The sequence below is a fragment of the Nanorana parkeri genome, unplaced genomic scaffold (genome assembly GCF_000935625.1).
Source record: "Nanorana parkeri isolate BGI_ZX_2015 unplaced genomic scaffold, ASM93562v1 scaffold79, whole genome shotgun sequence".
Lineage (NCBI taxonomy): Eukaryota > Metazoa > Chordata > Amphibia > Anura > Dicroglossidae > Nanorana > Nanorana parkeri.
This window is the reverse complement of record NW_017306347.1, coordinates 1,889,390-1,910,567: the sequence shown is the minus strand read 5'-3', so window position 1 is coordinate 1,910,567 and position 21,178 is coordinate 1,889,390. Positions and strand designations below refer to the sequence as shown.

Here is a 21,178-nt window from a genome sequence, read left to right as displayed (position 1 = left end):
TATCCGCCCTGAATATTACATTACCTTTCTTCTAAATATATGCAATACAAATTTTAAAATGCCGGGGGTGGGGGACTATGGGAAAGGGGTTTAAGTGCAATTGAGCTTTACGATGGGTAGCAGCAGAGCCTGGAACTGAAGCAGGGATATCTCACCGCTGCAGTCCTCAAGAAGCCAATGTGTGATCCATGGCACCAATCTCAGTTTTGGATGGACTGACCCTTTAAAAATGTTGCCGCTATAGCCTGGGGCCGATCACAAGCTGCTGAACAAACTATACTCTGCCTTGTCTTTCAGCGCAGATCTCCTTATAAAGTAGATTTCTAAAGTTCAACATCTCTTCAACATTTTTGCATTCCAGCATCTCTTCAATCGACAGCCTCTTAGCATCTCCCAGACGCACTCGCGACTGGCTGTGCGCGGCTGCCAACATCGCCAGAGACGCTTCGACAGACTCTCTCAAAGTTGCACAAGTCGGGAAGAGACGGGCGCTCCACAAACTCTTTCGGCTGCTGGAAAAAAGCTTCTCTGAAACTCCAATGCCCCAGAGCTCCAAGCACTGCAGCAGACTCTCGCCGAATATCTGAAGCGAGTTCAGATCCGACAACGAAGCCGCGCTCCTTTTCAAGTCGTCCTCAATCCCAAACAGGATTGTCGCATGCATCAGCCGCCCATCAATCACCAGACTTAATGAACTCACAAAAGATTTGTCGGGTATCGTTGATCTAATACTTATGCATGAACCGCTGATGATACAGCATTCCCCTACGGAGACACCGGGCCCCAGCCTGGAATATTCAATCACCGTGTGAGGTGAAACACGGCATTGAGCGTCTAATATGCTTTGAATGACACAAGCCTTTATATTCTTATTTTTATCTTGATCTGGAATGATGCTGAAAACGTCGGCCTGTAATCCTAGTTCTGCCCGGAGCCGGGCGTCAGAAGTGAAATGATGTAAGTATTCCTGCAAGGTCCCGATGTGATAGAATTTTGAATTGTTTAAAACGACGACGGTGAAGCCTGTTGCCCTCAGTAGGAAGTAGATTTTCTTCCGCACATCAGTCAGCTGTGATTCTATTTTCGAGACGTTGGCGGTGTTCTCTGTGTAGTCTAGCGTGGCGTCGGGCCCCAAAGCCTGCAGAAAGTCCCCGTATGCATCTATCTCGCACGTCACGCTGCCTAACTCTTGAAAGAAACCGAGGAGAAGTTTTGCAGTCGTGTAATCCATATAAAACAGGCTATCCGTATGAACTATTTCAGGACAAGGGTTATTTTTATCCTGGCTTTGCAAAGGGCTTGTTTTACTCAGGTCGATGGTTACGGCACCCGTTTGGCGCATTTTCTCAACGGAGGGCTTATGGAGGTAGGATTTGCAGGATCTGATCTGCAGCTCGCTACATTCTAAATCGGAATTTTCTAACACAAACACCCCATGGGTGGTGCCTATGGCTAACGTGGATGGGTGGGCTAGAGCAGTGATGCCAGGCCTATCGAACGTAACTGGCATCTCTTGGCTGGAATAGAGTTCTATGTCATCGGCGCAAGTCACCAGGACACCTGGCTTCATGTTGGCGGGGAAGTCGATATAAATAGCCAGCTTCAAATCAATCATTTGATAAACAGGGTCACCGAACGGTAGGGCTGTGAAGATCTTCCCCAAGGCGCTGGCATGGGGCAACCGCTGGCTGTAGCCACCTAAGAAGAAAACAAATAAAAAATATGGTGAAAAGTATAATGTAGATTAGGTGTTGGTATAATATTAATTTCCAATAAACAAAAAATCTCTCTCTGAAATCAAGTAGGTGTGGCTCTCTGTAGAAAATAACACAGTCCCTTTAAGAGACCCTCCCACCAGGGCATTTATTTAAACAAAAATACTTCCATAACCATACATATGCAGTAAACATATATTAGGCATACTAATTATTTCTTAAAACAAGATAATGGCAGGAACGGCGAGACCATATCGGATCAGTACATTGCTGGGCATCTGTGTACAATCCCTTAAAGAGACCCTGTTACCAGACCATTTATTTAAACAAAAATATTCCCATAAGATTACATATGCAGTAAACATACTGTATATTAGACATGCTAGGTATTGCCAGGAATAGCGTTCATGTTACAGAGACCATATTGAGATCAGTACATTGCCTGGCATCTGTTGAAAATCCCTTAAAGAGACCCTGTCGCCGGTCCAGCCAATTCAAGAAAAACCTTTCCAAAACATAATATGAGCAATTAACGTACGTTAGGCATATTACTGATGAAAGCCTCTCTTTTATAGACATCCAAAATCCCAAAAAATGCTGCCGGGTGCCGCCATCTTGTATGTGATGTCAGCAGCCCCAGCAGACTCAGGGCTGTCATTCACTAACACTCTATAGTATTCCCCTTTCACTCCTTCCCTGACAGCTACATAAAAGGGTACATAGGGAAGTGAGGGGATGAGTGAAGATGCCGGGCTAGCGCAGACAGTAATTAGCACTCCCAGAAGAGGAGAGCAATATGATGTGCAAGGATGGAGGGAGCTGTGCCAGGGAATCGACTTGTCAAATGTTCTAGCAAGTTCAGAAACATATTGTTATTGAATATAATAAATGGCCATAAGCATTTAAAGACTTTTTTTCTCAGCTTTTACTCACGTTATTTTTAAGTTTGTGACAGGGTCTCTTTAAAGATAACAGGAAGAGACAGGAAATGATTGAAAATCAGCCCAACTTGAACATAGACAGTAAAAAAAAAAATGTGACAGAAGTCCTAACCTTTCCCTACTCAAAACATTCCCTATCCAAATCACTGCAGGACTTTGTTCCTGGCAAAGTGGTCAGTATAGATGTAAAGTGTTAAGTGTACAAGTGACCCTCTTGGAGAACTGCCCCTTAGCACTGGTGGACAGTGTAGGCAGGAGATAAATCTGCCCCTCATTGCTCAGGATCTCCTATCAACTCCAGGATGAACCACGGAACCCTAATTGAGACAGATTGCCATAGACCAGGGGCGGTCAACTTTCCTGATATAGGGAGCCTCCAGTGCAGCCCCTGACATCACCAAATGGCCGCACGTAAATGCCGTCAGAGACTGCAGACATCCAACAGGAGATGGTCACAGACTGCAAAGCATGGTTTCCTACGGTTGTTGGAGACTGGGGACATGTTTCAGGAGACAGCCATAGCCTGGAGACACGTTACATGAGATATCTATAGATAACTGATATTACAGCCCCTTTACAAATCAATACTTCCACTTTTGTGCTACCTATAGCCCTTTACAAATATCTGTACCGCATTTGATATTTCTCGCCAAGATCCATTATTAAAAGATCAGAAGAATAAAAAAACATAAAAGTAGAAGACAAAAGCAATGGACAGCAAAGATAAAAATAAGTGTGAAAGATATATATGAAGCTCTTTCAGTGCCAGTCTAAAATATATTTTCCTTCACTGGCCTAAGTAAGCACCTAGGTGAGGGAAACATGGACTAATGTCCTTAGGGGCCCTGAGGACCACCAATTAAGTGCAAAAGGGCTGCATGCGCCTACTCGGGCTGCAGGTTAGGCACCAGAGCCACTGGCAGTTATCAGACAGTGGTACCAGCCGCACCGGGCAAACGCCGAGATAAACATTAGATCCACTCTGCGGGGAGGGGATTGGGGACCTAGTTCTTATTTATTGGTCCTGTAGAATGCTCCAAGACTTTTCGTCCGGGTATGCTCCCTCACCCAGAAATTAATGAGGTTTGATCTTCGCGATAGCCCGGCTGCTTGTCTTCTCCATGTTTCAAGTTTGTCTAGAATTAGATATAGAGGGTGGATTGTGCTTTACCTGCTCAATGAGGCTAAACTTTGAATTCCTGCCCTCTGGAAGCAATCTGTTCCTCCCTCTATGACCTTGTGGTTTCCAAAATTAAAGAAACCGAATGTATTGGAAGACCTTACAGCTTCTCTCTACAATCGGGAATAGAGATTTCACCGTACGTGGTTCAACTGGCATGATTATATTTTTTCTCATGATTATGACCTGGGACTTTCGGGAGCGGAGGTGGTGGCTCTACCGGCGCTGGGAGATGCAGGGGAGGTTGATCTTGCTGCTTTCCCCTAGCGCTCTTTCCTTTCCTTTTTATTACCTTTATTCTCTTTTGGTTTTTCTTCTATACTTTTTCTATGTGCTTGGGATTTCTGGTTCCGAATTGTATTTTCTGCTCCTCGTGGCTCAGAACCGAATCTCTGCTTACTATTACCTTTTACGTAGTGTGTTCTCCCTCGTCTTCTCCGTGTTTTGTTTTCTTTCCTTTCTTGTTTCTTGTTTCGGAGGCAATTTTTGGTATAGTTGTATTAGATAAAATGTTTTTCTCATACGATGGGGATCCAGTCGATAGGAGTAAGTGGGGGGAATTTATCATAGCAATTGCGAGTGTTTGAACTTGCACGGAATATATTTCCACCAGATTTATGATGCTAATGTAATGTTCTTCATAAAATGAGGATTAATAGATTCCAGGAAAGAAGACTTGTAACTCCAGGGAAAAAGCTTAACTGTCGCTTCTTAAAGAAGTGGTCATGGGGACTTCTTAAGTTGCGATTTGTTAGGTGATGCTCCAGTTTCAGACAACCCCAGAACAAGTGCAAATGAAAACAGGTGCAAAAAAAACGTGCAGTTGAAAAAGTAGCGCAAGCTCTGGTCAAAACAGGCGCACGTGTTAAAAGACAGATTTGCACATAAAAAAATAAATAAATGGTCTAAGAGGCTAAAACTGTCGCAATTGCTTTGATAAATTCCCCCTATGTGTTTTGACTGGGTGGTTATGAAACAAAACACCTGTCTTTTTGTATACTTTATGCTTACCGTTGCTTGTGCCTTCTGTTACTCTAGTGTGTGAGATTATAAATAAAGAATACAAAAAAAATTATAAGAATCAGATCCACTTACAAGTAAAGTGTGAGCTTAAACGCCACATTTACTTGTTCCATCGCGGTGCACCATTAAATTTTAAAAAAGGAGGCACTTGTTAGAGGCCTGAGCCACGCACCAACAGACCAGCAAAAAAGTTCCTGACAGACAAGGATGTCCAGATAATTGAAAATCAATGTGAAACCCATTCAATTTACAACAGATCGATTATGTTTAATTAGTTAAAACAAGATCCTTGAAGATAAGGTATTGACCTCAAAAAGTATCCAGTGCTGGGTAATTATTTCTTGACCTACTTAATAAGGAAATTATCAGTGAAAAGATACAAATCAGGAAATACACAAAAAACATACCAGCATGGATTAGCATGACTGTAAAAGCATCCAAATCACTGGGGTACAGCTGATGCAGGCAGTGCAGGGCGTACAATGTAGATCCTCCATTCCCTGCAGGGAAAACATTACAGAAAATCGGTCACGCTGCTTAAACTTTAATAACGTACGCTAGAAATGAAAAGTAGGAAGCAAAAGGCATCTGCAGGTACCCGTAATTATGCACATGCCCTTCTAAGCACTCCCCGCAGCTCTGGGTGCCCACGCTGGGGCATTGAGTCTAGCTTGGCCTTAGAGCTTTGTGTGGTAGCACAGTCCTGACCTCTGAGACTCTCACTGGTTTGTGGGATAGCCCGCTTGTTTTTGATGCCAGAGTGATGGCAACAGCAATTTTATGGCACAAACTTCTTTTTTTCTACAGGAATAACTCTTATTGCATATGTTATATACTCACCACATTAATCAATGGAAATCAATATATACCCCCCAAAGAGTAACAGTCCTTCACAGATCGATCGATAGATCTTTGTGGAAATCTGGCCATCACTCTTACACTATATGGTCAAAAGAATGTTGACACCCATTCAAATGAGTTTAGGTATCTCCAGTGAAGGGTAATGTAAACACTACAGCATACAAAGAAATGTTAGACAATTGTGAGCTTCCAACCTTATGACAACAGTTTGGGGAAGGCCCTTTCTGTTCCAGCATAACTGTAGCCCTGTGCACCAATCCAGCACCATAAAGTCATGGTTTGAAGAGTTTGATGTGGAGGAACTGGAATGGTTTGCATAGAGCCCTTATCTTAACCCTACTGAACACCTTTGGGATAAACTGGAATGCTAATTGTGAGCCAGGCCTTCTCCGCCAACATCAGGACCTGACCTCACAAATTCTCTTCTGGATGAATGGGCCAAAAATCCACCAGACACGCTCCAAAATCTTCCTAGAGGTTATGGGAGGTTATTATAGCCACCAAAGGGAAGCCAATGCCATATTACAAGTTATAGTTTTGGAATGTAATGGAAAGAGGAAGGAAGAATGGAAGAAATGAGGAAAGGAAGGAAAGAAGAAAATGAAAAGGTAAAGAAAAAGGAAAGAGAAAAGAAAAGAAAAATGGAAGGAAGGAGAAAGAAAAGAAAAGGAGAGGAAAGGAAAGGAAATAAGAAAAGAAGAGAAAAAGAAAAAAGGAAAAAAAGGAATGAAGGTAGAAAAAAAGAAATCTAAGAAAAGAAAGGGATAAAGACAGGAAAGGAAAATAGAAAAAAGAAGAGAAAAAGGAAAAAAAAAGAAAAAGGGGAAAAAAAGAAGGAAAAAAGAAAAGGAAAGAAAAAAAAAGGAAAGGAAAATGGAAAAGAAACAAAACAAATTAAAAGGAATTTTAAAAAAATGGAAAGGAAAGAAAAGAAAGAAGGTAAAAGGAAAGGAGAAAAGAAAAGGAAAAAAGAAAAAAAAAGGAAAGGAGAAAGGAAAGAAAGGAAAACAAGGAAGGTAAAAAACAAAAGATAAGAAAGAGAAAAGAAAAGAGATAAGAAAAGGAAAGACAGCTAATATACAGAAAGAAGAAACATAGTTAGATACATACAGTTGGAAAAGAGATTGATGGATAGGCTGGCACCTGAATATAGACAAGCATACATTATTTCTAACATACACATATTTTATTCTTTCTCTTCCAGACCATTCTATATACAGAGTAGCCTCCAATCCGGTGAAAAAGACACATTTGATCAGTAAAGAGGGTAATGGTTCGATAAAGGCTATAAAACACACACAGTACTCGTGTGGCAGTGACAGGCTAAGCGCCTTTTTATTTTTCTTTGTGGGGTACGTCAGGGAAGAACACACACGGCACCTGACGTGTTGATGCAGCTAGGAAACCCGGTGACAGTTCATTAAGTGACAGTATACAGAGCAGTGATTTGGGAAGTGGAATGTCGTGGAGGGAAGATTAGAGGGGACGCCGGTTTGTTTCTCTAACTAACAATAAGGCTTGGGGACGGTGGGGTATTTATAGGCTCGGATCACACGCTAATTGGCGAGCTGGGTGCAGGGCGGCAGACACAAAGCCCCACAGATGGAATCTCGGCTCTTGTGCATGCTGCGTTCGGGCTTAAGACTTCCAATTATAAAACCAGCTGAAGAGCTCACCTATTTTGGGTCCCGGCGGATCAGAGAAAACGTGATAACGAACTCCGAGAGGAAGCTCTTTTCTGGTTAGTTTATCAGCAATCTGCTGCTGATAGGCTCTCTCTTGTTGTTTGTCGGCCGCTGTAATGACAATCACATCCCAGAATTCCCCAGGCTTCGCTTCTCTACCTGTAGACATTAGACAACAGAAATGTTATTCGCAATGGATGGCAGGGCCACAGTGCGGTTTTAGATAACGGGAAAATAGAAGAGGTTTATAAAGTGATCCTTTATATCATTTTTAAATGAGAGGTACAAAATATATTTAAGAAATTAACGTTAATACACGGAACATCTATTTAGGTAGCGGTGCATGCTGGGCTTTCTACAATGAAAGCCTAGAACTTACCTTTCCCTTGTTATCCCACCTCAACCTAACCACTGAACTATCACATTCTCAAACAATTCATGCCCTCGCAGCTACCTCCTCATGTATCACTGGCCCCTCCCTTTTAGATTGTAAGCCTTCACGGGCAGGACCCTCCTTACCATCTTGTCTTGAATTGTATTGTAATGTCTTCCTTATATTGTAAAGCGCTGCACAAACTGTCCCCCCGTCCCCCCCTGCTGATATTCACCTTACCAGCTTTTCCTCGCCATTTCATCACAGTGTCAGACTAGGGGAGCAGTGACATCACTCCCTCGGTCATGTGGCAATGCTCGGGCCTAGTAATTGGCTACTGACACATGGGAGGAGGTAACATGCTCCCCCATATCCAAAAGCACCGGGTACTGAAGCAGGCTGAAACAAAGGATGGAGTGCCGGGGGAGCACTGGTATCAGGCATTGGGAAAAAGGAGGGGTTGCAAAGGCACCATCACTATGTCGTGAATAGTGACAGGGTCTCTTTAAAGAGACACTGTCACCAGCCTACTCGTTTTAACAACAATCTTCCCATAAGATTATTTATGAATTAAACATATTTTATGCATTTCCTACCTGTAGAAGTCTCTCCTGTCTACACATCCAAAAGCCCTGAGGCTGCTGCTGGGTATTGCCATCCTGTATGTGATGTCGGCAGCCCCAGCAGACTCAAAGCTGTCACTCAAGTGGCTTTCAATAGCAGGGGTAGGCAAACTCCAGGTCTCCAGCTATGAAACTGCATCGACGCTTTGCATTGCACTTGGTGATGTAAGGCTTGGGGGCAGCTGCTCGGCCATGGAAAACCCATTCCATGAAGCTCTCTACGCACTGTTGTTGTGCCAATCTGAACGCCACACGAAGTTTGGAGGTCTGTAGCTATTGACTCTGCAGACAGTTGGTGACTTCTGAGCACTGTGCGCTTCAGCATACGCTGACCCCGCTTTGTCATTTTACGTGGTATACCACTTCGTGGCCGAGTTGCTGTTGTTCCCAGTTGCTTCCACTTTGTTATAATACCACTAATAGTTGACCGGGGAACATTTAGTAGCAATGAAATGTCCCGGATGGACTTATTGCACAGGTGACAACCTATCACGGTACTACACTTGAATTCACTGAGCTCCGGAGAGCGACCCATTCTTTCACAAATGTTTGTAGAAGCTTCTACATGCCGAGGTGCGTGATTTTATACGCCTGTGGCCATGGAGGTGATTGGAACACCTGAATCCAATGATTTGGAGGGGTGTCCCAATACTTTTGGCAATATAGTGTACCCCCCCAGTTTCTTCAGGACTGAAAGACCAGTTCCTGCAGCTCTTCTCCCCTTCGCTTTGTTAGTCTGAGGGCCACAATCATCATCACATCTAGTGCAGATTTCACAGACATGCATTAGATATGAGGATACCAAGCAGCCCATGGGGGGTGGGGTTGAGCACCCTTGCAGTGCAGGGTAGCCCCACTGCAAGGTTCCTTTTTTGGTTTGCCCAGAGATGGTCTTACAGTCTGGAGCTTTTTCCTTTCTTTGTAACACTAGAAATGTCACTTTCTGGACAAAACTCAGAGGACAGCAACAGTAAAAAAAAAAAAAAAATCACTGTCCCTCTATCATTTGCCTTCGATGTCACTCCAAGTGGCCGTTCAGCTTCCATTTCCAGCACAAGCAGCAAAATTTGCCGGCGGAGCAAATTCTGACGACGCAGCCCGAATCCCCCTGGGGACCCGCAAGCCACTTTGTAAGATAGAGACAGCGGCCGGGAGCAGGTTAATTAAAATCCAAGAGTGGCCTAATTTTCGCCCCCATCTTCCTCCACTGTATGCAAACTTGTCAGGCAATCTTCAGACTGGGCGGCACACACACAAAAAAAAAGAAATTTAATTGACTAAAGCAGCTGTCATTGAATATTTCAATGCCCTGAAATGAAACTTAATTACGACCTATTCTTTGCAATGTTCCTGGTGCGGTGTACATGCGATCGTAATTGCTGAAGGATGGGGACGTGTCAGGTACTCATTTGTTATGCGCCGTGTACGTCTATTACTTGGAAGTGCCAGTCAGGTGGGATAGGTCTTTAACCCCTTACTACCCAATGCGTCGCTGCTAAAAGACATTAAGCAGCGACGTTGCGCCATTTGGCTCTGTCATTGGACAGCTCTGCTCACGGGGAACTGGGCAGCAGCCAATCAGTATTGCTGTGACGTTTATAAATTACGTTTTTATTACTTATAGGTTGGTTTAGGGTTAGTGTTGAAGGGGGTCGTTCATGATAGGAATAGGGGAGCTGCCATTGCCTACATATTAAAGAAGAACTCTGAAATACACTCACCCCCGTAGTTAGAGCCGACGGGTGATACTGCAGCTGTCACACGTCGGCTCTATTGCTTGAGAACTGAGCGATCACATACCGCTGATCACTCAACTCACAGTCTTCCCCCTGCAGGGATTCCTCCCTCCCCTCTCCATTCCACCAGCACTTATTGGAGGGACAGGCAAGGGAGGGGGCGGGCAGAGCAGGCACTGGCTCTAGGGAGGCAGAGCCAGCTGTCAATCAGATGGTGGGGTGGATCCTGACAATATTGTCGGGATCTTTCCAAGCTGCAGCGCTGCTCTGCGCTGTCAGCATACAGCGGGCAATAGCTGAGTTTTGGGTCACAGGAGTACATTAGTAAATGTCCTCTTCTGACCCAAAAAAAAAGGTTTGGCCATAGTTCTCCCTTAAAACCAAACTCAAGGATTTGAGTTATTCAGAAAAAAAGCATGCACACCTTAATTCCAAGTGTTTTGTAGCTGGTCATGTGACCAGCGGGCTCCTCTTCTTGTCTGGCGTACATGGTGGGAGGACATCGTGAGACCTAGTGCCACTCTTCTGCCTGACTGAATGACGCCCGCTGTCATAAAACTCACTTCCTATGGGCCTAGGCCATGGGGGTTCGCCATTACTCCGGCTAGTGATGGGCTCGGGCGTGTTCGCAAGCGCCTCGTGCCGAGCCCGCCGGGAAGCTGTCAGCGTGCAGGGCCAATCACAGGCACTGAGACATTTCCCGATCTCTGCAGCTGCGGACCGGGAACATGTCTCAGTACCTGTGATTGGCCCTGCGCGCTGACGGCTTCCTGGCTGGCTCGGCACGAGGCGCTTGCGGACACGCCCGAGCCCATCACTACTAAGGACCTGCCTGATTTGATTCTTACTGAACCAGTTGTTTAGGATTGTCCACATATTACCTGCTAGATTGTACAGAGATTGTCCAATCAGATTGGAAGGTGTTGTCACCAGATTTAAGCTTACTTTTGGATATTCTGGACCAGCTCATGGAAGACACTTCGCCCCAGCAAATCTAAACAGACATAGATACGCAGGACACTGTATACGCCATACACTGCACATGTCGTCCCCTTCCTGTATACTGCATGCGCTGTACATGTTACCCCCCAATTTTTTTTTCTGCTGCCCTGCATATTCTGTATATACTGTGCATGCCCACCTATCCCCCCTTTGTATACTCTATGCCAGAGTTAGGTAAAGCTCTGCTCCAGCTTTTGTGGAACTACAAGTCCCATGAGGCATTGCAAGACTACAACAGCCACAGGCATGACTCCTAAAGGCAGATGCATGATGGGATTTGTGGTTCCACCACAGCTGAAGGACCAGAGTTTGTCTACCCCTGCCCTATACACTGTACATGTGCCTCCATCTTGTTCATATACTCTATACACTATACATGTCCCCTCACTGCCATGTCTGTGTTCTCTATACACTGTATATGTACTCCCTTCCCCCCCTGTCTGTACACTCTGTGTCCTCCATCTGTACCTCTCAGGGAGCTGTACTGGGCCAGCCTGCGGTGGGACTCCCTCTGTAACCTGTCAGCAGCTGCCTGGTCACTCATCTTCACTCCTGTCTGCCACTGCAGCTCTGACAACACACAGCCTGCTGACGTCACTACTTCCTGCCCGCCCCCGAGCGGCCATCTTTGTCAAGGGAAAAATGCCCACTGTCGGTAGCGTAGAGTACAGGAGGCGTATGACGTTTGCAACGAGGGGCGTGATTTCTTTGCCACTAGACTTATGACAGATCATACCTTGTAGTGCAGTTCATGGCTGATTGAAGTTCAGTCACTTAGAGCAGTGACAGCACTGCAATAAGTGTATAAGCTGACACAAATAATATAGAAGCATTGCACATGTAATAATATAGACTAATATGAAATAATATAGAAGCATTGTGCAAGAGCACAGCTGCCAACATTTCCACATGAGTGTAATGGCAGCACAGCTTAGGACTTGTTCACACAATTGTGGTTCGGTAACGCATGCATTACTGCGACACATAGTTACATGCATTGGTGTGATGCAGAGCCATACATTCTGAATTGCACCTTTCCCATGCACTTGCATTGCTGCACACTATGGTGTGTTCCTATGCACTGCCTAAAATGCTGCATGCAAGTTTTTTCCCCTTCATTGAGGTGCATTAGCCAGCACATTGAAATGAATGTGCTGCTTAAATGCAGCGAACATTAATGCACGTGTGTTTAACATACTGTAGTGGGCAGGGCTAGTGTGAACCTACCCTGAAGGGCCCATTTAGCCCACTGTGCTTCAGTACGCATGCTATATGTGATGCTGTGTTGCAGCGTCATTTATTTGGAATGGCACCGCAATGCAAGAAAGCAATGCACATGTGGCAGTGTGGTGCATTCAGGGCCATACCTATAATGAAGCAGCCTGGGGTGGTTGCTCAAGCTACATCTCTTAGGTCACGTAGGGGGTGGGGGTGGCAGGTGTGCCTGCTGCCCTCTTTGCCGCCAGTGCGTCCCAGGTTGCTAACAGCTAGAAACCTGTGATACTCTGGCCAGCGTCCTGTCCAGTTCCTGGCAACCAGTGACATCACTGGTTGCTAGGAGCTGAGTGGGAGGCCGGCCAGAACGCCCTGCTCGGCTCCTAGCAACCAGTGATGTCAATAATCCGGGTGGGATGGTGGACGGAGGCAATGAGCACCACCAGCAACATGGACCCCCATCCTCCCCAGTAACGTGCATGCCAGCCTCAGGCAACGAAAAGTGTAGGGAAACCCCTGGGTGCATTACAGAATTTGGTTTCAAATCACAAGGCATGTTAGCACGAATAGGAAATGGTTCAACCTGTAATTTTTTTTGCCATCTTCCTTTCCTTCCTTCACGTCGTAGCACATACATGTGAATCAGGGGTAGACAACATGTATATATTATTTGGGGTTCCCTGAGGCCTGACTTATTTCAAGGGTTCCTCCATATTAAACAGGTTGAGAAAGGCTGGCTTAGTTATATAACAGAATCTTTCTTTCCTCTGTATGTGGAAAGGAGTAAATTGTAGCAGTTTGTGTCAAGGGACATATGGTTAGATAAACAGCAGGTTTTCGGGATTGGGGGATAGAGAAAGGGAAGATTCACAGTTAGGTTTCACACATGAAACAAACATTCTGCGGCGACGTGCCATGCACACCACTTGCGCGTAAACAGGTGTCGGGGAAGATTCTGAAAATTCACAAGAGTATTCAAGAAAAATCGCACAGCAGATGTTAAATATGAAGTGTAAATAAAGAAAAAGGAAAGAAATAAAACCAACAAACACAGCTTTGTGCACAAACAATGGGAGAACTTGTACGGACCACCACAAAAGGGAACCAATTTGTCTATTTTTGGCCGGAAGGCTTGGGCACCTAGACATTGCATTAGCCTAAAAGTTTGATTCGCCATTGGGCAGTGGAGGCGATCTTCATAAATAAAGAGGGCCTCAAATGTGGCCCCCCTGTCCAAAGGATCATAGAATGGCATCTGTAAGTTCATGTTCTCAAAAAATTAGACATTTTTCCAAACAGCACCCCCACTAGACATGTAAGCTGCAGGAAAATTCGGTCCGGATATTTTGTTATTTCGGGATTTGGGATTCGGATCTGAAATTCAATTTGGTTTTGGTTTCAGACAAAATACGAATTTTCGTTAGTTTCGGATGAGTTTACGAATATTCGTTGTGAATACCACAGAAAACCATATACAGATAATAATACTAAAGCTGAGGCTCCCAGACCCAAATGGCATTCAGGATCCAAATTTCCGAATTGCATTCGGGAGCTCCCGAATGCAATTCAGAAATTCGGATCACATACAGTATGTTACTAAAGTTGAGGCTCCCAGACCCGAATGACATTTAGGAGCTCCCGAATGCAATTCAGAAATTCGGATCCTGAATGTCATTCGGGTCTAGGAGCCTCAGCTTTAGTATTCATATCTATATAGACTGTATATGGCTTCCAGGTTGCCATAACGAAAATTTGTGTTCGGACCCATTCGGATGCATTAAACTGAAAAACACATGTGATTGGCCAGAAAAGTCACATGTTCGATTCAGTTTCGTTTTTGAACGAAATTTGGACAGGATCTGAAATTTGGAATTCAGATTCAAGCACATTCAGATGCATTGGGATTCGGAAATTCGGATGTATCCGAATGTCCGAATTTTGTTTGAGAACGAAACAAATGGCACATGTCTAATGATGTGCAAAATCCATTTTATTGATAGTTGTCATTCAAACGACAAGCGCTTTTAGGGCCGTGCAGGGTCCCCTTCATCAGGTTCAGAAATGCGCTTGTCCTTTGAATGGCAACTATCAATAAAATGGATTTGCACTAGGGATGCACCGATACTGATACGAGTATCGCTATCGGTGCTGATACCGAGTATTTGGGCAAGTAGTCATACTCGTCCAAATGCTCCGATACTTACCCCCCATACCGGAACTTCCGGGTGGAGGGAGTTCTCCCTCTGTCCAGTAGTGCAGAGGGAGCAAGGAGCCAACTTCCTGTCCAATTAGGAAGCCGGGTGGTGGGTTATGACCCGATTCCTGGCTTCTTGATTGGCTAGGAAGCCGGCTTCACTTTTTTCTAGGCAGCCTGGCTATCTAACCAATCAGGAAGCCGGGCAGCACGTAATGAACCACCTCCCAGCCTCCTGATTGGTCAAAAAGCCAGGCTGCGTAGGAACAAGTAATGCCAGCTTCCTAGCCAATCAAGAAGCCAGGAGGCAGGTCATGACGTACCGCCTGGTTTCCTGATTGGTTAGGAGGCCAGGCAGCCTACCAACAACTGAAGTATGCTTCCTAGCCAATCAGGAAGCCGAGCGGCATGTCATGACCCACCTCCCAGCTTCCTGATTGGCTAGGAAGCCCGCTTTACTTTTTGGAAAGTTGTGATTGCCTCCATTGTTATTTAATTACAAAATATATGCATAGTGTATACTTTACCCAAAAATTGCCACGAGGTGCTACAGTGTTCGGGTTTGGCTTGAAGAAAAGGTGGCGACCCTAGCTCCTATAGCTAGAGAGCTGGCCACCTTTGGCCTACACAATCATTTTAACTGCACTATAGAAGCAACAAGTCATTCCAGAGACATGGTAGATAAAGTTTACCATACAAAGAAAATAACAAATAAAAACAAACTAAAACTAAAACAAATAAATAATAAAAACAAACTAAAGTAAACGTTAACAATTTTTTAAAAATAGCTCTTATTCTCTCATATCATCACCTTGGTAAGTATAGCAAAACTGAGATAGTAGAGTATAAATAACGCTTGACTCCATGACTATATTCCACTTATCTCACCATTTGCCTTGCTATAAAGCAGATGGATTTGTTGGAGCAAAAAAAAAAAAAATGAAGAGAAGATTTTACAATTTAACAAGCTCTGAAGTGAGAACGTTCTCTTTAACTGTTTGTGTTCTGGTAGAGCAGGGTGAGCTGGGGTGAGGTGTGTTCAGTCAATCTGGCGGTGTCACTTTAAGACTGATGGTTTCCATAGCAGCAGAGTGTAACACACATCATGGATCCGCACAGCCCAGGGAGAGACTAGCAGGCTGTACGAGAGCTGAGTGCCACAGGTAATTGTAGCCAACACTTGGAAAGTGTCACATGGGATATAAAATATATCCGCTAAGCTTTTCTATAATATAATGGGGGCTCAGCGCAGGAAGATCTGTTTCCTCTTCCTAGCAAAGTCTAAGATAATTATTGCAAAGCAGCACTGATTTACTGCAATCTCTCCTCCTGTCTCTCTTTTCTCTTTCTTTTCTTGTTTTTCCTGTTTTTCTTCCCTCATCCTCCCCTCGCCCTAACCAAACTCCTATTTATCCCTCTCTCCTCCTCAAATTATTTATTTTTTTCTTCCTCTTTTCTTCTCTGAATTGTAGTCTCATTCCCAATCCTTTCCTTCCTCCCTCCCCCTCTCTCTTCCTTACTTTATTTCTTCAATCGTTTCATCCTACCTTCCCTTCTCTCTTCCTTCCTCTTTTACTTTCATCCTTCCTTCCTTCCTTCCTTCCTTCCTTCCTTCCTTCCTTCCTTCCTTCTCCTCTTCCTTCTTTTTATCCTCCCTTCCATCCTTTTCTTCATCCTTCCTTCTTCCTTTTTTCCTTTAATCCTTCCTTTGTTCCTCTCTTCCGTTCTTCTTTCATTTGTTCCTCCTTTCCTTCCTTTTCTTCTTTTTTCTTTTCTTCCTTCCTTCCTTGCTCTTTCTCTTCCCTTCCTTCGTTCCTCCCTTCCTCCTTTTTTTCTTTCTTTCTATTATTTCTTTCTTTCTTCCTTCTTTTAATCCTTCCTTTCTCCTCTCTTCCTTCCTTTTCTTCTTCCTTATTTTCATTTCTTTCTTTCTTTCCTGATCTCTTCCTTCCTTCCTTTCCTCCTTCCTTCCTCGTCTCTCTCTTGTGTCTCATAATGTATTCCTCTCTTCCTCTTTCCTGCTCCACCTTTATTATCTTTCCTGATCTTCCCCTCTTCTTCCTCCCTCTCTTCCTTTTTCCCTTTAGTCTCAGGCGTTCTATGATTGGATGAGGTGTGGTGTTGTCTCAATCCACCCGTCATCCAATCAGAGATTGCCTTGTAGTCATTGATAAAAATACTATGCATTCTTTAAACAGCCCCTCTGACGAGCGAGCGCCCCTATCCCCCCCCCCTCCCCCGTGTTTCAGAGCAGTGGGGAAGTCACATGGCACAGCGGAAGTATGGGACTTGGAAGATCACTGTAAAGCTCTCCAGTAGCTCCGGCTACTACAATGCTTTGCAGGATCCCCGTGGCCCTTCCAAGTATAAAAATATGTATACTTTTCCTTCTATACGTACTTCTATGTATACTTAGATTGTGCCAAGCTGAGTCAGTGTAAGTATACATACAACTTTACACGTGGAGTTCAGCTTTGAGCTTCAGAACGGTTAATTTATAAATCTCTATTTCAGCGGATGTTAAACATATTACTGTGTAATGTATAAATACTCTTTTATATTTTCATACATTATCTCAAATTCTTTTTTATTTAGTGCGCTGTTAATCTGTAACACTTAGATCACATGATGCCGCACCGCTGGGTTCATTTACAATACAAATTTCCTTCCCGCCTGTGTTATTGTGTCTCACAAAAGTATTCCGAGTAAAATTCATATCACCATCGGAGATTGGCACCGGCATTCTTTATGCCCCGATTGAATATTTGGGTGACAATACAACGCTTTATACAAATTGCGAACAGTCATGGAATATAATTCACAAAGCTAACACACCAGGACAATGATGTTTATTTAGACATGTGACTGTAATTTTCCAATCTCACGTCACATTTTTTGTAATAAAATCAAACAAACTGTATCCAAACCCAAAAACAAATATGTCATATATTGCAATGAACTTAGTAATCTTTAGATGTGGCGGCAGCATTCATTTTCTTTTTCAGGCTTAGTACATTTTTAACGAGTACAAAACTCCTGTCGATCCTGCCAGAAATCCGGTGTACTTGTCACGTGCTTTGGGCTCAAATGAAAGCGAAAACAATCTTACCTTTCTTCTATAGTCTACCACCCCCATCGTGTAATGGAGATGGAGAGGGAGACATGTTATGAAGTCCAACATGGGTGACAAACGTGGCTCCCTCCATAGATGCAGTGGAGGGGTGAGTATAGCCACCCAGGGGCAGGAATTGTGTTATTTGCAGAATCACCGAGTAAAAAAAAAGGGAAAAACATTGAAAATGAAAACCAAATGCAGCCACCACATCTAAGGACTGGTAGGGTGCAATTTCACATTTTTGTTCTTGGGTTTAGATTAGACATGTGCATTCGGACGAACCTGCGAATCAACGAAAATTCAGTTGATTCGGCGGTTCGTCCGAATCCGAAATAACACATTTTCTTTATATGCCCGAATATACTAAAACGATATTCCGGCATATAGAAATTTGTTATCAGAACGTGCAGGGGTGCATGCCCGCTGCCATCTTTGAGGCGGGGTGCATAACGTCACAGAACGGGCGGCGGACAGATTGGCCGACATGGTGTTCTGTTCATGGTGTGAGATTCCCCTCATTAACAATTTTGGAATCTGGTTTACAACTGATAATTAAATCTGCCATCACAGTACAAGCAGGGTTCATTATCTTACCATTAGACATGTTAATGCTCAAAATGTTTTTCATTCGTCTTGGATCGATTCAAATTTTGGGGGGAATTTTGGATCCGAAATTCGATTTGGTCCATTATTTGGAATTAAAAAATTTTATTTTCGGTTTGGATCTATCCACATTTTTTGGGGGGGATCAGATAGGATGGGTTCTCTAATTAACAAATTAACGTATTTTTTGGGAGGATTTTGGTCATCTTAGTCCGTACTGGTCCTCTTAGTCTGTACTGGTCCTCTTAGTTCGTTCTGGACCTCTTAATGCGTACTGGTCATTTTTAGTCCGTACTGATCATCTTAGTCCATACTAGTTATCTACAAAACGCTCAAACATGAAAATCCCATTGTTTTCTATGGGTATGGTTCACACCTTGCCGTATTTCAGCCCGTCTGAACGCGCTACAAAACGGCCTACGCCTGAAAAAGTACATGAGCTTCTTTGCAGCATTTTTGTTGCACGTTTCCATTGGGATACTGCCAAGTAGCCCTCGGAAACGCACGTTTGTCGCGCGTTTTTTTTACCGCGAATCGCGGTAAAAACGTGCATCACGAAACACACGACAAACGCGCATATTCGATACGCCTAGGTGTGAACAGAGCCTCAGTCTGTATTGGTCATCTTAGTCCGTACTGGTCATTTCAGTCCCTACTGGTCATTTTAGTCCGTATTGGTCCTCTTAGTCTGTACTGGTCATTTTAGTCCATACTGGTCCTCTTAGTCTGTACTGGTCCTCTTATTCTGTACTGGTCCTCTTAGTTCATACTGGTCATCTTAGTCTGTACTGGTCCTCTTAGTCTGTACTAGTCATCTTAGTTCATACTGGTCATCTTAGTCTGTACTGGTCCTCTTAGTCTGTACTGGTCCTCTTAGTCTGTACTAGTCATCTTAGTCCGTACTGTTCATCTTAGTTTGTACTGATCATCTGTTTCCGCACTGGTTATTAGAATTGTATATTTAGGAATTCAGATGAAATTCAGAAAAACTCATTTGGATTAATTTGAATTAGGATGCATTAAAATCCGGAAATTCGAATGTATCTGAATTTAAAGAAATTTGTCTGAATTTCGATTTGAAACGAAACAAAACTTACAAGTCTAGTTAACATTAACCTGCCCAGCCCTCCCTTGCATTCCAGAGCAAAACCTAATGCAGAGGACAACCTTTCTTTCAGAACAGACCGTGTTTTCTCCAAGCAGCATGTTGATTTTTTTGTAAGTGATGCTATATGAAGGAGAACATGTAACAAATATACAATAGATGATATCCCAATTTGTCTGCAAATGTGGAATTACTCTTGAAGGATCGTGATGTGTGAATTGAGCCAATTGTGATGAAGCCGAGCTACACCGCTCAATAATGAATGTTGTGACTGTTGCAAGTTTACTAAACACCGTCCCCTGACCCAAAAGTCATGGAACATAATTGAAACAATATTTCTGTTTTAGTGCGCTCATATCCTGATGGGAACTTTGTTTTGCATGTTGAATGAAAGTATCTGGAGATTAAAGTACATATATTTTTCACGAATCAAAGAGAGCCGGGAAACAGCAGTTTATTAATAACTTAATAAAGTAATATGTTTCTCGTGAATCTTTTGAAAGAACCGGTCATAGCTGGGCTTATGTAGGAATCTGTATATTTGGTCTTCAAAGCTGAACTCCGGCCTTCCCTTCCGTCTTGCATTTTTGTACCGCCACCTCTCCAGGACTGAAATTGCTTCCTCTGATATCACTGCACACTGTGAGCTTCTCCTAATGTGCATTACAAGCTGCAGCAAGTCAGATAGCGCCCGCCTCATTTCCTGGCTGGAGAGTACCCAGCACCAGCATTACCTTGCTCTTATCTCCCCAACCTCCTCCTTTGTCCCTGGCCAGCCCCTCTTATTTGTTGAATTTTAGTTCTTTCACCTATGGAGGTAGGTTCAGCATCCCCCGTGGCCATTACTTAGTCTATATGCAAATGCAGCCTGCCTAAGAAGCTTTTCCTTTAACTTCTTTCCATGTGATAATCCAACTGTTAGGCCTCTTTCACACCAGACACAGTGCGTTCTGGCCCGATTCTGGCCGGAACTCACTGCATCGCATTGCGGCCGGCTCACTATGTTGTGGGGCAGGAGGGTGCATGGGGGTCCATTGAAGTGAATGGCGCCGTAGCCACATCCTCCGGCCACACTGCGATCGGCCGCACGGGAAACGCAAGGCACATCAATGCCTGTGGTCCGGTCCGAACAAAATGCTACAAGCACTATTTTGTTCGGACCGGACCAGACTTCAGGCATTGATGTGCCTTGCATTCCCGTGCGGACGCAATGCAGTGAGTTCGGCTAGAATCGGGCCGGAATGCACTGTGTCTGTTGTGAATGAGGCCTTAATACTGTAAGGGCTTGTTATCCTTCTTTTTATGTGCATTTTATAATATGGCTGTTGTTTAGCTCATACCAACAGAAGAAAAGCTCACCAGCACACCAGATTCCTCTGGGATAGTTTATTAAAACTTGTACCACATCACTAGTGTCCTGCTCAAGGTTCTCCCCTTCTGAAGCATTTCACCTAATCACAGACTTAGTTGGCCTCCCCCACTGACACATTTTACCTATTCACAGGCTTAGTTGTAGTGATCTCTACGACTAAGACAGTGATTGGGTAAAACGCGTCAAAGGGTCGACCTTGGCTGGACACCAGTGGTGGGTACAAGTTGCAATAAACTGTGGAATCTGGTGTGCAGCCAGCTTTTCCTGTTTGTATGGGCTCATACTGGAGCAAAGATGTGCTCCCAGTGGCAAGCACCCGGCTCATTACTTTCCTGAGCTGTGGGGGATCAGTGCTTCTTTTGTGTGTTTTCTGATGGCTGTTCTTGGAACTAATAATGTTGTGCACATATTTGTTTTTAGGGCACCATTCAAAAG

General features: G+C 44.0%; 1 protein-coding gene across 2 annotated transcripts; it reads right to left on the bottom strand.

Moving 5' to 3' along the window:
- Window positions 1-251: 251 nt before the first annotated feature.
- Window positions 252-11,706, bottom strand: FPGT (fucose-1-phosphate guanylyltransferase). Of its 2 annotated transcripts, XM_018576889.1 has the most exons (4): window positions 11,608-11,706; window positions 7,397-7,564; window positions 5,267-5,359; window positions 252-1,698 (listed from the first exon to the last, which is right to left on the bottom strand). In XM_018576889.1, exons 1-4 carry the CDS (start codon window positions 11,681-11,683, stop codon window positions 275-277), a joined length of 1,761 nt encoding a protein of 586 aa, XP_018432391.1. In that variant the 5' UTR covers window positions 11,684-11,706; the 3' UTR covers window positions 252-274. The 2 variants fall into 2 exon arrangements, with proteins under 2 accessions (XP_018432391.1, XP_018432392.1); XM_018576890.1 differs by lacking the exon at window positions 5,267-5,359.
- Window positions 11,707-21,178: the final 9,472 nt, after the last annotated feature.

What these genes read in the sequence shown, in the direction of transcription:
- FPGT (XM_018576889.1), bottom strand. Translation starts at nt 11,683, where the DNA reads ATGAGTGACCAGGCAGCTGCTGACAGGTTACAGAGGGAGTCCCACCGC. An exon ending in TCCGCCGGGACCCAAAATAG is followed by an intron (nt 5,360 to 7,396) that starts GTGAGCTCTTCA and finishes TTTTCCCTGCAG; the next exon opens with GGAATGGAGGATCTACATTG. An exon ending in AGTCATGCTAATCCATGCTG is followed by an intron (nt 1,699 to 5,266) that starts GTATGTTTTTTG and finishes TTTTCTTCTTAG; the next exon opens with GTGGCTACAGCCAGCGGTTG.